Source organism: Sander lucioperca, chromosome 14 (assembly GCF_008315115.2).
Source record: "Sander lucioperca isolate FBNREF2018 chromosome 14, SLUC_FBN_1.2, whole genome shotgun sequence".
Classification (NCBI taxonomy): Eukaryota; Metazoa; Chordata; class Actinopteri; order Perciformes; family Percidae; genus Sander; species Sander lucioperca.
The window spans coordinates 19,118,745-19,131,499 of record NC_050186.1 but is presented as its reverse complement, the minus strand read 5'-3'; the positions used below and the strand labels follow the sequence as shown (position 1 = coordinate 19,131,499).

General features: G+C 41.4%; 1 protein-coding gene across 11 annotated transcripts in view; it reads right to left on the bottom strand.

Moving 5' to 3' along the window:
• Positions 1–12,755, bottom strand: part of LOC116047208 (MAP7 domain-containing protein 1-like) — a 40,953-nt gene that overhangs the window by 2,371 nt on the left and 25,827 nt on the right. For 6 of the 11 annotated variants that reach the window (XM_031295829.2, XM_031295828.2, XM_031295827.2 and 3 more), the window contains 8 exons: positions 12,236–12,344; positions 11,338–11,442; positions 7,939–8,058; positions 6,607–6,758; positions 5,603–5,739; positions 4,857–5,095; positions 3,578–3,941; positions 2,055–2,214 (listed from right to left, as the gene is read on the bottom strand). In XM_031295829.2, coding sequence (XP_031151689.1) covers positions 2,055–2,214; positions 3,578–3,941; positions 4,857–5,095; positions 5,603–5,739; positions 6,607–6,758; positions 7,939–8,058; positions 11,338–11,442; positions 12,236–12,344 — 1,386 coding nt within the window. The remainder of the gene's footprint in view (positions 1–2,054; positions 2,215–3,577; positions 3,942–4,856; positions 5,096–5,602; positions 5,740–6,606; positions 6,759–7,938; positions 8,059–11,337; positions 11,443–12,235; positions 12,345–12,755) is intronic. The other 5 variants (XM_031295838.2, XM_031295835.2, XM_031295836.2 and 2 more) reach the window with 3 other exon arrangements.

The window sequence follows — 12,755 nt, the reverse complement described above, 5'->3', positions numbered from 1 at the left end:
GACGTATAAATGGCCACAGACCAATTTCTTTATAACATATTATTTGGACTAATGACATGGCAGAAGTTCTGTCCCTTTAAAATACTACGTATAGATAGATGTGTGTTACGTTTATGTGGATATGACCATATATCTACCGTATTTGTTGTTGTTTATTTGTATGTTTTTCATATGAGACGTGCAGATTGTACAAACAAATTTCCCTCCTGGGACAACAAAGACTATCTATCTATATAATATAAATGAATGCCTAAATAAGTGTAAGTAAACAACATTGACTTTGTTTTTTTTTGTCTGGTTGAAGAAACCAGACTTCATTGTTTGCTGATAATACTTAAATGCATGACGTGTACTGGTAGTGGAGTGTTCACAGTGTGGTGTTGCTACTTAAGTAAAGGATCTGAAAACTTCTTCCATCACTGATGTTCACATTGTAAGCAAATGTACTGTAATGGAGGACAACTCTTGACCACCAGGGGGCAGCACATGCTCAGTCTGTTCGGCAGCCTTCAGACCAGAGTTGATATTATCTGAGTAATTCCATTACATGCTTCACTGGGTATTTAGATTCAGTACCAACCAAAAAGGTGATGTGTGCATAAATCCCATCTGTCAACTGTTGTAACCTTTTAAAATCGGCAGTTTTGTGTGCCCAGATAGCTTAGTTGGTAGAGCGAGCACACATATATAGAAGTTTAGTCCTCGACGCAGCGGTGCAGGGTTCGACGCTGACCTGCGGCTTTTTGCTGCATGTCATTCCCCCTCTCTCTTCCCTTTCATGTCTTCATCTGTCCTGTCAAATAAAGGCCTAAAATGCCCAAAAATAATCTTTAAAAAAAAATACAAAAATCGGCAGTTTCATGCGTTTCACCACAGTGCACTGACTTTTACTGCAGCAATTAGTTTTAATTTCATAGACACAAATCTGAAACAGTCACACACATTTTCAGTTTCTATTACATCAAGTGCAACACTTGAGCTGTAAAAAATATGCGGCCATTCTAGTCTCGAGCTGTCAGCGTGGAACAATGGTCCGATTGAAGGGGAAAAGGGGAGTCGAGCGTAGCTAAGTGCTTGAGGCATGGCATACACTGACGCTGCTTATCCGACTATCAGCCCACTGCAGAGCCAAGTGTACGAAACAGAGGCAGCACAGGCCTGTCACTATCTCCCCGATCACAATGGCTCCCTCAGCCTCTGCTCATCCCCATTATGGAGGTCACCAGCTGGCATCTGCCCGGGCAGACAAGGGACCTCTGACTAACAGGGCTCACGCATCGTCCGTGACAGCAGCACATATTCTGGACTCCTATAATCTGCCCAGATGCCAGACAGTCAGTCAGGGGGTGAGTCAGATGTTTGGGCTCACGTACAGCATCAAACCCCCCAACGGCTAAGGCATCCTCGGATGCATTAATCTGCCCAGATGGTAAATAAGCTTACTGCATGTGGGGATCAAAGGGATTCATGTTGGTAATGGAAAATTAGAGGGTTTTCAGTGCATACAGTATTCACAGTTGAGAAATGATCGCGTGTCTCACTGATGAAGTGTTGGGCCTGGTTAGCTTGGGTTGAGGGTTTAATTCCCGCTATTGTTTATTGTTTATTAAGGATCCCCATTAGTCATCACCGTAGTGAAGACTATTCTTCCTGGGGTCCAACACAAGAAAAACATACACAAATAGTATAAAGCAAAATACATATTTGTCATATCTGAACAATGAAAACATGGTAGCATGCCCTCATTTTATAACACAAAGGCACAGTAGCATGTTTTTTCATGTTATAAAACAAAAAAACAGTGACATCAAATGAATTTCAAGAAGAAAAAGGAAAAAGACAACAACAAAAAGGAATAACATGAAGAACAACACTAGGTATTGGCAGTGTGGAAAATAGATTTTAAGGTATGATTTCACCAACATCATGAAACCATCTGAATCAAAACTAAGCTGCCTTACAGACTAAAAAGTGTTCCTGGTTGGAACAAGGTAAACTACAATTGTTTTGATCTCATCCACCAGATCACACACGTGTTCTGGTCACACACTGACCTGTCTCTGTACTTTCTCATTCTCCTCCTGTGCCTCCTTCTCCTCTTGAGCTCGCTGGGCTTCGTCCCTCAGACGCTGCTGCTCAGCCATGAATCGAGCCTCCTCATCTCTACGCTTCCTCTCCTCTGCATCCCGGACCATCGCCTCCTCCCGGAGGACCCTGGAAAGACGTATCCGTGTTACATATAACATACTTCTATAATATATCTGCACATAGATCAGCAGTTGGTGGGGCTATTAACCTAAAAAGAACAGTCAGTTCTCACAAGTCATTCTTCACTACCTGAGGCTAATACTGTACACAACAAGCTTACACTCATCCCATGTTGTGACACATACGGTAGCAGCCAGAGGCCACTAAACTGATGAAAACACCACATGTCTTTCTGTTAAATGAAAGAGAACTTTTCAGAAGAAAACAATTCAGATATTCAAAACCTTCACTGAAAATTTCCAAATCATTTTGTAGAAAGTTTCCTGGGAAGGTGATTTGGTCATAATTACAGAAATGATATCAGTACTAAAGGTATAGGTACAATTGGAAATAATTAACTCAACAACAATTCATTCCTACAGTGTTCTAGCAGCGGGACAGCTGAACATGGAAAAACATGAAATTTGTCTTCAGGTAGCGTAAATGATAAATGGCAATAACAACGTTTTCTGTAAATAATGAATTATGATTACTCATTTCACATTACTCTTATTTGTTTATTTTTTCATTTATTTGGGTCTAAATGGAGCAATTGTGTTTGTTTTGAAGTTCCTATTTTTCTTGCAATTACTGCCAAATGACAGAAATTATTAGAAATTAAGGAATAAAGCTAAACCAAAATGTCTTTTTTTTTTTGTCAGAACAAATAAATGAATTAATATTTTCGCAAGGTAACTACTAACCTTACAATGCAAGTTTAGAAGTTTTTTTTTATTGCAGTACTGTGCATCATGTTGTAAGGTCTTCCTGTTATTTTGTCAAAACTCTGTAATTTGAATGTTCTGTCACTTGTCAGTAAAGATGCAATTTAACTTCATACCCTTCACAGTCAGAAATGCATCAACATATTATCACACTGTTATAGATATTAAATGACATTAAAGCTATAGTGCGTAGTTTCTGTAGCCCCCATGAGGAATTCTAAGTAATGACAACAAAACTGTTGGCACGTCCACATGATACAACTCCTCCACACAGTTGCCTGTAGCCAAGGAGGACACGGAAAATTTAAAAAAACATGATGGACTCTTCAGAAGAGGTAATTATCTTCACTCGAGCTTCTGTGCAGGAAAGTCACCGGACAAAACAATCTTCTGAACGTAGCCATACTGAGAAATACAGAGAGAGTTGTGTAGAGCTGGTAGTCTTAATTAGCTTTGTAGCAACTCATTTGGCAATGGCTAGAATGCAACTGACGTTTATTAATATCAAAAAGTTACACACTAAAGCTTTAAATGATGAATAACAAGGCGTTATGTTGACATGACATCAACACCAGACTGATATTTGTATTGACATTAAGTCTGACCTGTTCCTTTGCTCCTGCTCCAGACGCTCCTGCTCCTCTCTCTCCCGCTGTTCCCGGGCTTGTCTGCGTTTCTCTGCCAGGACACGAGCAGCCTCCTCTGGGTTGTTGGTGCCTGCTGACGGCCGGCTGGCTGGTGCTGACGGCCGGCTGGCTGGTGCAGCTGGGGTGGTGGAGGCAGCGGCGGTGGCAGCGAGTGCAGCAGAAGGAGCAGGATTACTGGTGGAGGGTGCAGCAGGAGAAGCAGCTGAGGCAGCCGGCACTACGTTTGGAGCAGCTGGAGAGGCCGCTGATACAACTTCTGGGCTGAGGGAAGGAGGTGTAAGCGGTGCAGAGGACACCACGATGGCAGGAACATTGCTGGAGTCTGTTAGAGAGAAGACAAAGAGAGGACAGGTGGTGCTTATGTTTCTAAAAACACAATAGTACGGAAGCAAACATCTGGTTTACCAAGAACATGATTATTAAAAACATCTAAAGTAATGAGGAAAAATCACTAGAGATTGCCAGATGATAAATAATAAGAAGAAGAAAGTATTTATTATATAGCTATGATTCAACATTTCATTTTCTTTTTTTTAAATAATAAAAAATACAGGCTCTAATCACAGTTTGGGAAAGTTTTCCTCAGAGGAAACATATTGCAGTGTCAAATATAATTGCAGCAGCTCAAATATCCTGCCAAGAGCAGACAATGGCTCTTTTTAAATTTAATTAACTTTTCTGGACATTAAGTGTTCCAGTACGCTATTTCAGTGGGCCAGCATGCACAATACCAGGACCTCTCCTTAGTTATTAAATACACCTGTGCTTTTCCTTCTATGACAAAATGTCTTTTGTAACTATTGTAACTTAATTAAAAAGAAGGTGACCCCCAGTTATCCGGTGTTTAGGATAAAAACATTGGGGGAGGACGGTCCTGAGGGAGTTTTTAGTGGAGAGAGAAGGTTTAATTGATATACGGTTTTTCATGGAACTGTGTGAACTGTATCCCTTCAAGTATTTAATCACTAAGACGAAAAGTTTAACCTGTGGTTATTTTACAACAGCCTGGTGCTTGTCGCACAACATTTAACCAGTGTAATTGTGGTTTGACAGTGTGCAACATCACTCCAGTTAGAAACCAGTCAGACTCAGTACAGGTGACTAGCTGTCGTAGATTAGAGAGAGAGCTGGTTAGAATCTGTCACAGGCACTCTGCAGTAATCACCCTTATTTTTAACACGGTCACCTTTAGGTCACCTTGAAGTTCGGCTATCGTCACCATGGCAACCACACTCACCCTTTTTCTCCTCTGGAGCGTTGGGCTGCTGGGGTTCGTGGCCTGTTTCCACAGCGACTGCAGTGACCGTCTGGGCCTGCACCCTGGCGGGCGTCTGTGCTCGTTTGGGTCGGGGCTTGGTGCCAGGAGGAGGTGTCTTCTTGCCCATGGGGGTCTTGGAGGCCGCCGGCACTAGAGGGGACAGAGGCCGACTTTTGGGAGCGGCGGGTGACGGAGGTCTGTTTCTGGGCTTCGGGGTGCTGATGAGAAGAGAGGAGATGGAGGGTCAAAGAGAGAGCTGGTGGTTTAGGAGATGAGGTTTCACAGCCGTGTAGGAAAAGGTAATGAGGTTCCCAGTACACTGCATAACTGGGTCATGTCAAAGATATGAGTGATTCTTTGGCTGCAGGGGGGGTAACCTGAGAGAGGAGGCAGGGAGACATCCCCCCCCCCCCATGCATCAGTCAGGAAAAAAACCTTTCTGTCTGACACAAACAGACCTGCTGCTGGCAAACTGGCCCTCTGCTTCTGACTGCACGGTGTCCAGCAGAGTCCATTTAAATAGTTAGATTATAGCCCCTTGGACCATCTGTCAGACATTACCCTGCTCAGAGGGTAAAGCACATTGGCTCCCTCTCTCTCTCTCTCTCTCTTTCTCAGTCTCTCTACTGCTTTAACTCAAAATATAATTAATTTAACATTTGTTCTGGATAAAATATGGGAAAGGTTTGATCTAAAGAGATGGAACAAGGCAGTTTGTGTGATACCTGGTCTCTGGCCTGGATCTCTGGGTCGTGGTGGTGGGTGATGTCGTCTGCCTCTTCTTCTGCACTTTTGTGAGAGCGTTCTTCTCTTTTTCATTCTCCCTCTCCTTGTCTTTCTTCTCTTTCTTCTTTTTGTCCACCTTGAAGAAATACATGTCATAAATAAACAGTTATTACCTCAGGCTGAGGCTGATATATAATGCAGATAAAGGCCTTTTGTTAAATGTCTGTATTGTCAAATGACAATGTTACATGCTCCACATTATTACCAGTATACATAACATAGATCAAAAACAACCTGGTATGACAGTTTATTTCCATTGCATATGCTATTTGATAACAAAAAAAATGTGAAATTAGGGTTCTGTAAAATACTTTTTACCACTTGAGATCAGCGCAACAAGCTCTAAACACAAGATATATTACATATTATCGTCTAAAGTTGATGATTGAACATGTTACTGTAGCAAACACAAAGCAACATTGTCATTCATTTGGAGACGTGTTTCTGGACACCTGACAAATGTAAGTCCTATATTCACTCTCATTTAGCTCTGTTTTTGGTCTCCACCACTTCTGGATGGAGATATCTGTCTCTTTAGCTGCTAAATGCTCCACTATGTTCACCAGCTAGTCGCTAACATTGTTTATCTGCTGTTTGGTGATGAGCAGGATGTGTACAATGGGTTTTAAGAGCTTTTCCAACAGCTGCCACAAGAGCAGTGAGACTGAACCAAAACAGTAAAGTTGCGTAAAACCAAAACAAAGAGCTGAAAGATGCTAAAATGTTACATAGAGCTAAGAGGAACTGCACTCGGGTGATAATTTTCTCTGGATTTGTCACTACAAGTGAAACCTTCCACATTACATTCATATGACCCATTGGTTTATATAAAGCATTGATTAGTGTTAGTTTTAAAGTCCAAATCTAGGTTTCCATTCTCGTTTAATAGGTTTGATGGATCACCAGAAAGTATTTCATTAGTATGGTCATCATGTGTGCCTACCGGTGTGGAGTTTCGCCGGCGTTGGCGCTGGGTGATGTCCGGCGTGCTGGCGGAGGAGACCCTCCAGCGCTCGGCGGTGTTCTGGTGCGGGTGGTGATGGGAGCAGGCGTTCAGCGGGCTGGCGGAGGCTGAACGGGAGCAGTGATGAGAGTCTGAGTAACACATGAACATGCAGAGAGCGGCAGCAGGGCCGATTGTCAGGGGCCCAACACACACATACACCATGCAGAGTGATAATAAAAAGCCTCTCAGTGAGGAAACAACATGCTGCGAGACAATGATTCAATCTAGCTGACAGATTCAGTAATGATAGCTGAGGAGGAGGTCAATTATTTTAGTTTTTTGATAGAATGTTATTGATTTCATGTATAAAGCTTAATACTCTTTTTTATTGTTATCCATTAGTGCCTTTTATAGCTTTATTCCTTAAAGCAGCAAAGACCCCATTTCCCCTCAGGAATCAATAAGACAACTATTCTGATAATCGATTAATCATCTGTAAAGAAAAAATACCCAATATTAGCTGGTTCCAGTGTCTCATATGTGAGATTTTGCTGCTTTTTCTCTGTTTTTAAATATAATTGTAAATTGATTATTATTTTTATTTAGTCTGTTTTGACAAAAATAGCACTTAAAAAAACATTATCTTGGGATCTGAGAAACTGTGGTGTTTTGACATTTTTAGACTAAACAATTCATTGATTCATCCAACAAATAATTGACAGATTAACCGCAATTGTAGATAATCATAAATTACAGCCTTATCTTCAATCAGCATCAACATCCCCACAGGGTTTTATATATAAAAGATGAATAAAGACAGATACATAGAGATAAAGGGTAAGGGGGGTGGAAACATAAAGACTGAGACAAGTTATTTATAAAGTAAAAATGACAAATCTTTGTTGGCTTCAGCTTTTCTAATGTGGGATTTTACAGTTTTCTCTGGTTTATGTCACTGCAAAAGGAATATCTTTGGGTTGAGAGATTAGATAAGGAAAATAATTATTGCTGTGAAAACAATCTCACCTAAAGGTCTATTTACAATTTTTCTGAACAGTTCAAGGACTTCAAAGTTGCCCAAAAAATAATCTTAAAAAAAAAAAAAGAAAGAAAGAAAGAAATAGCAGGATAGAGAGGGGGAAAAATAAAGACTGAAACAAAGAAAGAAGAGTAATGAAATATGGTAAAAAAAAAAAAAATCCCTTTAAAGGGATCTTAAGGTGACCAAACAGAGTATTAGTCCTCCCTCCATGCACACTGCAGTGATGTGCAGAAAAGAGGAGGTTGGGTACAATGAGTAGAAATATCCAGATGGGGTCTCACACTCACGAGAGTCGCTGTTGTTGAGGAGGGTGGCGGCGCTGCGACTGCGGGCCAAGAAGGACAGAGTCGGCGTCATGAGCCGCTCCACGATCCGGCTCTCCCACGGGCTCAGACGCAGGCTGCGGGCTGACACAAGAGGGCGCTGTCAATGTCAGGTTACTGTCACAGCTGCTCACAGGTACTCACCACAAAAACACCCTGATATATCCTGCATACTGTCGAACAGGTGAACACACGCACACTGCAGGAGGAGGAATCATTGATGACTGCTGCACATCTTTCCTTAGACACACACACACACACACACACACACACACACACACACACACACACTGAACACAGTCTGATGCGGAGTGGAGTTTTACGCTGCCTTAATGTGCTAATCAGACACTCTCGGACTAAAAGCTACAGAGAAATCGTACAGGATGAATGACTGAACTTTAGCCACACAGTACCAGACATTAGATAACAACACACAGAGGAGCAAACCCAAGTTAATTTTCATTACTTGCCACTTAAAAATCACATAAACTCAACCTCAATCAAACCCAATGCAGTGCAGTTCCGGTGAGTTCAGCATTAGCATAACACACCATTCTGGTTTTATACAGTATGTATCTGTTACAATAACTATGTTATTGAGTGTCAAGTGATGTAAATTCAGCATGTATAGGTCCAACAACAGCAGGATATAATCAAATGCATTGTAATGACGGGTGGAAACACACACACACACACACACACACACACACACACACCAATAAATCATTCTCTCATGAGTAAAGCAAACTTAATGTCAGAGAATAAAGTTGCTTTTAGTCAGAGGTTGGCACCATCTTTGATTCTGGCAGAATCAAATCAGTCTTGTTAGAAACTATAGATGTCTGTGTATGATTTTTATTTTTTTTTCCAAATACTAGAAAACCCCATAATGGGAATAGAGAGAGAAATAGATGATGCATGATGCAGACTGAGAGCTCAGATTTAGAGACTCTTTACAGATAGTGTCAATCATTAGTAAGTGTTTGAGCCTTTTGAGGCATTTTACTGAGTAAACATCATGTAGGTTTTATCTCTCTTACTGTCCTGCCCTGTTCTGTTCCTCTGAAATAGTAAAATACGATAGAAAACATGTGACTGCACAGGAGACAACAACGTACAGATGGACACAGAATGCACCGTCTCAACATGAGATCTAATGGAATGCGACAGCTACAGTCCAGTTTTCCTGTTTTTCATAACAAAAACTGACACCATGCTGTGCAAAGATGTATTTTTAGTGACAACTGGACCATGTGTACTGCTTCTTCTCATTCTCTATTGTAGTGTATCACTCTGCTGGTATGCATGACACCTACAAACATACACGATAATAGTGCAATCACAACAGCGCTACCAAGAACGACACAAGTCATGTTGTTTCCACGCGTTTTACATTAACACTAAAAAACACTCCTTGTATCATAGGCTGGCTTTTCTTATGTAACAGTCATCTCTGCTGTACGTTGGACGGATCATTTTTACATGTTTTATGACTAACTGATAACCCGACTACCTCCCGTTGCTAGGCAACAGTGTTTTTTTCCTCCTCCTCTTCTTTCTCCAATGCGGCAAGAGGAGGCTGTGCTGAGCTGAGCTGGAGGTAGATTGATGCCTGGATCTATAAACGTCACCCCCTTCCCTCCGACACACTATGACTGTTACACTGTTGCAGACTGCAGAGCGTCTCCCAAAGGCCAGAACCATGAGCTCTGATATCGACTCTAATATGATTCAGCTCCGAAATTATCCCGCAGTATTGGAGCATCTGTTTTATTAGTGATTATCAAGCACAAAATCTGGATCTCTATTGTGTTGACGGGGCAGTCGAGAGCTGAACTGCTGATTGCACTGTGGGTGATACGATCTTTAATGAAACATGTTATGAGGCGTGACGAATCTGGGATGAAGACAGTGCTGCTTATGTACAACTCAGGAGTCTGATGAAATGGGTTTGATATAACAAGTCAATCTATATATTTATGTTATTACAGAAGCGTGTTGCTGCCATCACGACAAAAAAAATCTGCTCAGATTCTTATTATAACGAGGTCCTTTTAGTGTTATAACAAGATTTTTTTTTTTTACGGTGTTTTGAAATATTTTCCTTGCTCATAGTACATACCAAATTATTGGTATTATACAACATATCACTTAATTCTGACATATAACGAAACCCTTCTGTCAAAACAACGTATGGAAGTTTTTAGACACGCTTTTAGCAACATGGCTTCCAACTTTGGTTCAGACTGAAATATCTCAACGACAAATATTGGATAATTTGAATTCTTTAAAGAAGAAATAACACAATTATCCTCTTAAAATGAAATGATGAATTCATGAGTAATAAAATGCATCACATTATCCTGTAATTGTGGCCTGTGACCACAGTGACTGGTGTTAGTCTCGGCTAATGTTACCAAACTCACACGCTAGCATGTAAACATTAAACCTACCTAACATCAGCAAGTTAGCATTGTTATAGTGAGCATATTAGCATGCTGATGTTAGCAGTAAGCTCAAAGCACCACTGTGTCTAATTAGCCGTTAGAATGGCTATACACACTTTGACTTGTTTGTTATAGCAACATGCCAACTTACTGTTAGGATTCTTGTTGTAACTATATGTTGCTTTAGTGTAATTTAGGAAAGTTCATGATTTAACAATATAAAGTTTCTTGTAAAAGCAGAATAATTTAAGTAATAATGACAAAACTCTTCACATTATAAAGAGAAACTGAGCAAATGTGTTTTTGTCTTGCTGGCAGCAATACGTTGCTGTAAATAACTAACCACGCAAGAGAGGCTTAATCTCTATGGAAACAGGCTATATATCTACATAAAACAACACATAACACAAAAGTATGATACAATACATGTGCATTTAGTTGCTCTATTTTCATTTGCAACAGTAACTATATAATATCCACCACCAATACCACCACCACACCAAACCACCGACAGTAAAGTGGAGAGGACAACCAATAAAGATGGTGTCGAGACAAGATGTGAACTTATAAACCTATAAAACAAAACATATATCACAAAATATGGCTCAGTGATGTTGAGGTGAAAGGGAGGCTGATCAAAATGCAGAAAAGGCTCAAATCAATGACAACCACCAACTGAAATCAAAAACCACGATGCACACGAGACCGAGAGCGTGACAAGAGGAGGGAGTAGGTGGTAAATGACCAGTCACCAAGCACAGGCAGGCAGGCAGGCAGGCCGCCAGAGACGACAATTATAATAATAAAAGAAGAAAACCAAAAACCAGATTAGGGTAGGAGGAGTGGGGAAGGTGGAGGGGGATGAATAGGAAAGGGAGAGGAAGCCTGGTGGACATTGACGTCGGGTCGTCCTTACTTCTGTTGGGGGAGTTCCAGAGCGTGGCAGAGGACTTGGACAGCCTGTTGTTAATGACAGGGTCCGCCTGTCTCGGCAAGTTGACTGTGGAGGCCGAGCATCTGCCTGCACCGGAGAGAACGCAACAGACAACAACTGTTCACAAGGCGGCCGGAGTGCAGGCGGCCCCAGCTGAGGACTGATAAGAGGTGGGGGGCTGCCGACTCCCCTTGGTCTGGATCTGGGACTCACCATTCTCTGAGGTTCTCTCAGTAACATTTAGGAGAATCTGAATTCAGACTTGAAGGGAATTGGGGAGGAACTTTGAGGAAAGCGTGGGAAGGGTGTGGTATAGTTAGAAATCACATTTAGAGTAACTACTGCCTTTTGCTTTTTTTCTGCTGCAAGAAATTATCAGACACACACACTCTCACACACATTCAGGATATTTCACACTTTGAAGGAGAGAAACTTGTCTTGACCTCAGTGTCACGGGTTAAAATAAAAGAGGCAGCCAGTCACATGTTTGACGGTCTGAAAAGGGGAATAAGCTCACAGCTCCCTAAAAAACACAGTTCGCACTGCTAATCTAATGAAACATGTTCATGACAGCTACCTTGTTGGTCATCTCTCTGCCTCTGTGATAACGTATATCTGTACTCAAAACCGACTTTTGCCTAAAAAACACTAAGGAATTAAAAAAAGTTTAAATTACTGAGTAGGTCATTTGCCTCTGGCACCCCGCCCTTATTGACAGCAATCCCTTTAGAAGTTATTTCCTTGAATTGCATCAGTTGGACCAGTGATTCACAGTCTGTGCAACGTTGCTCAACATGAAGGCTCGAGTTACAGTGAAGATGTGATACATATTCCTCTCATTGTGTTTGAGTGTGTGGTTGTGGTTCATTTTGAAACTCACTCTCTCTGCGGGAGGTCTGGTTGAGTCCGCCCGCCCAGGACCACCTCTGCTGGCGGATCTCGGCCCACGTCTTCTTGGTCGACCTCTTGATAGCTGCCTCATATCTCTCCTGGAGGGACCACACAGTCAGTGAGTCACATACTCACACTCAGAACAATTCAGTTTAAAGGAATAGTTCGACGTTTTGGGAAATATGCTAATTTGCTTACTTGTGAAGAGCACTGTAAATGTGAAGCTACAGCCAGCAGCCGGTTAGCTTAGCTTAGCATTAATACTGGTAACAGGAGGAAACAACTAGTCTGGCTTTGTTCAAAAGTTAACATAGTCCACCTACCAGCACCTCTAAAGCTCACTAATTAACATGTTATATTTTGTCTATTCAATCTGTATATAAAGTGTAATGTGGTTATATGGGGATATCAGTCTGGATGTACAACTGGAGGTGATTAGCTCAGCTTAGCATAAAGACTTAAAGCAGAGGAAAGCGCTAGCCTGGAACTCTCAACTTTTAGGTCAAAGA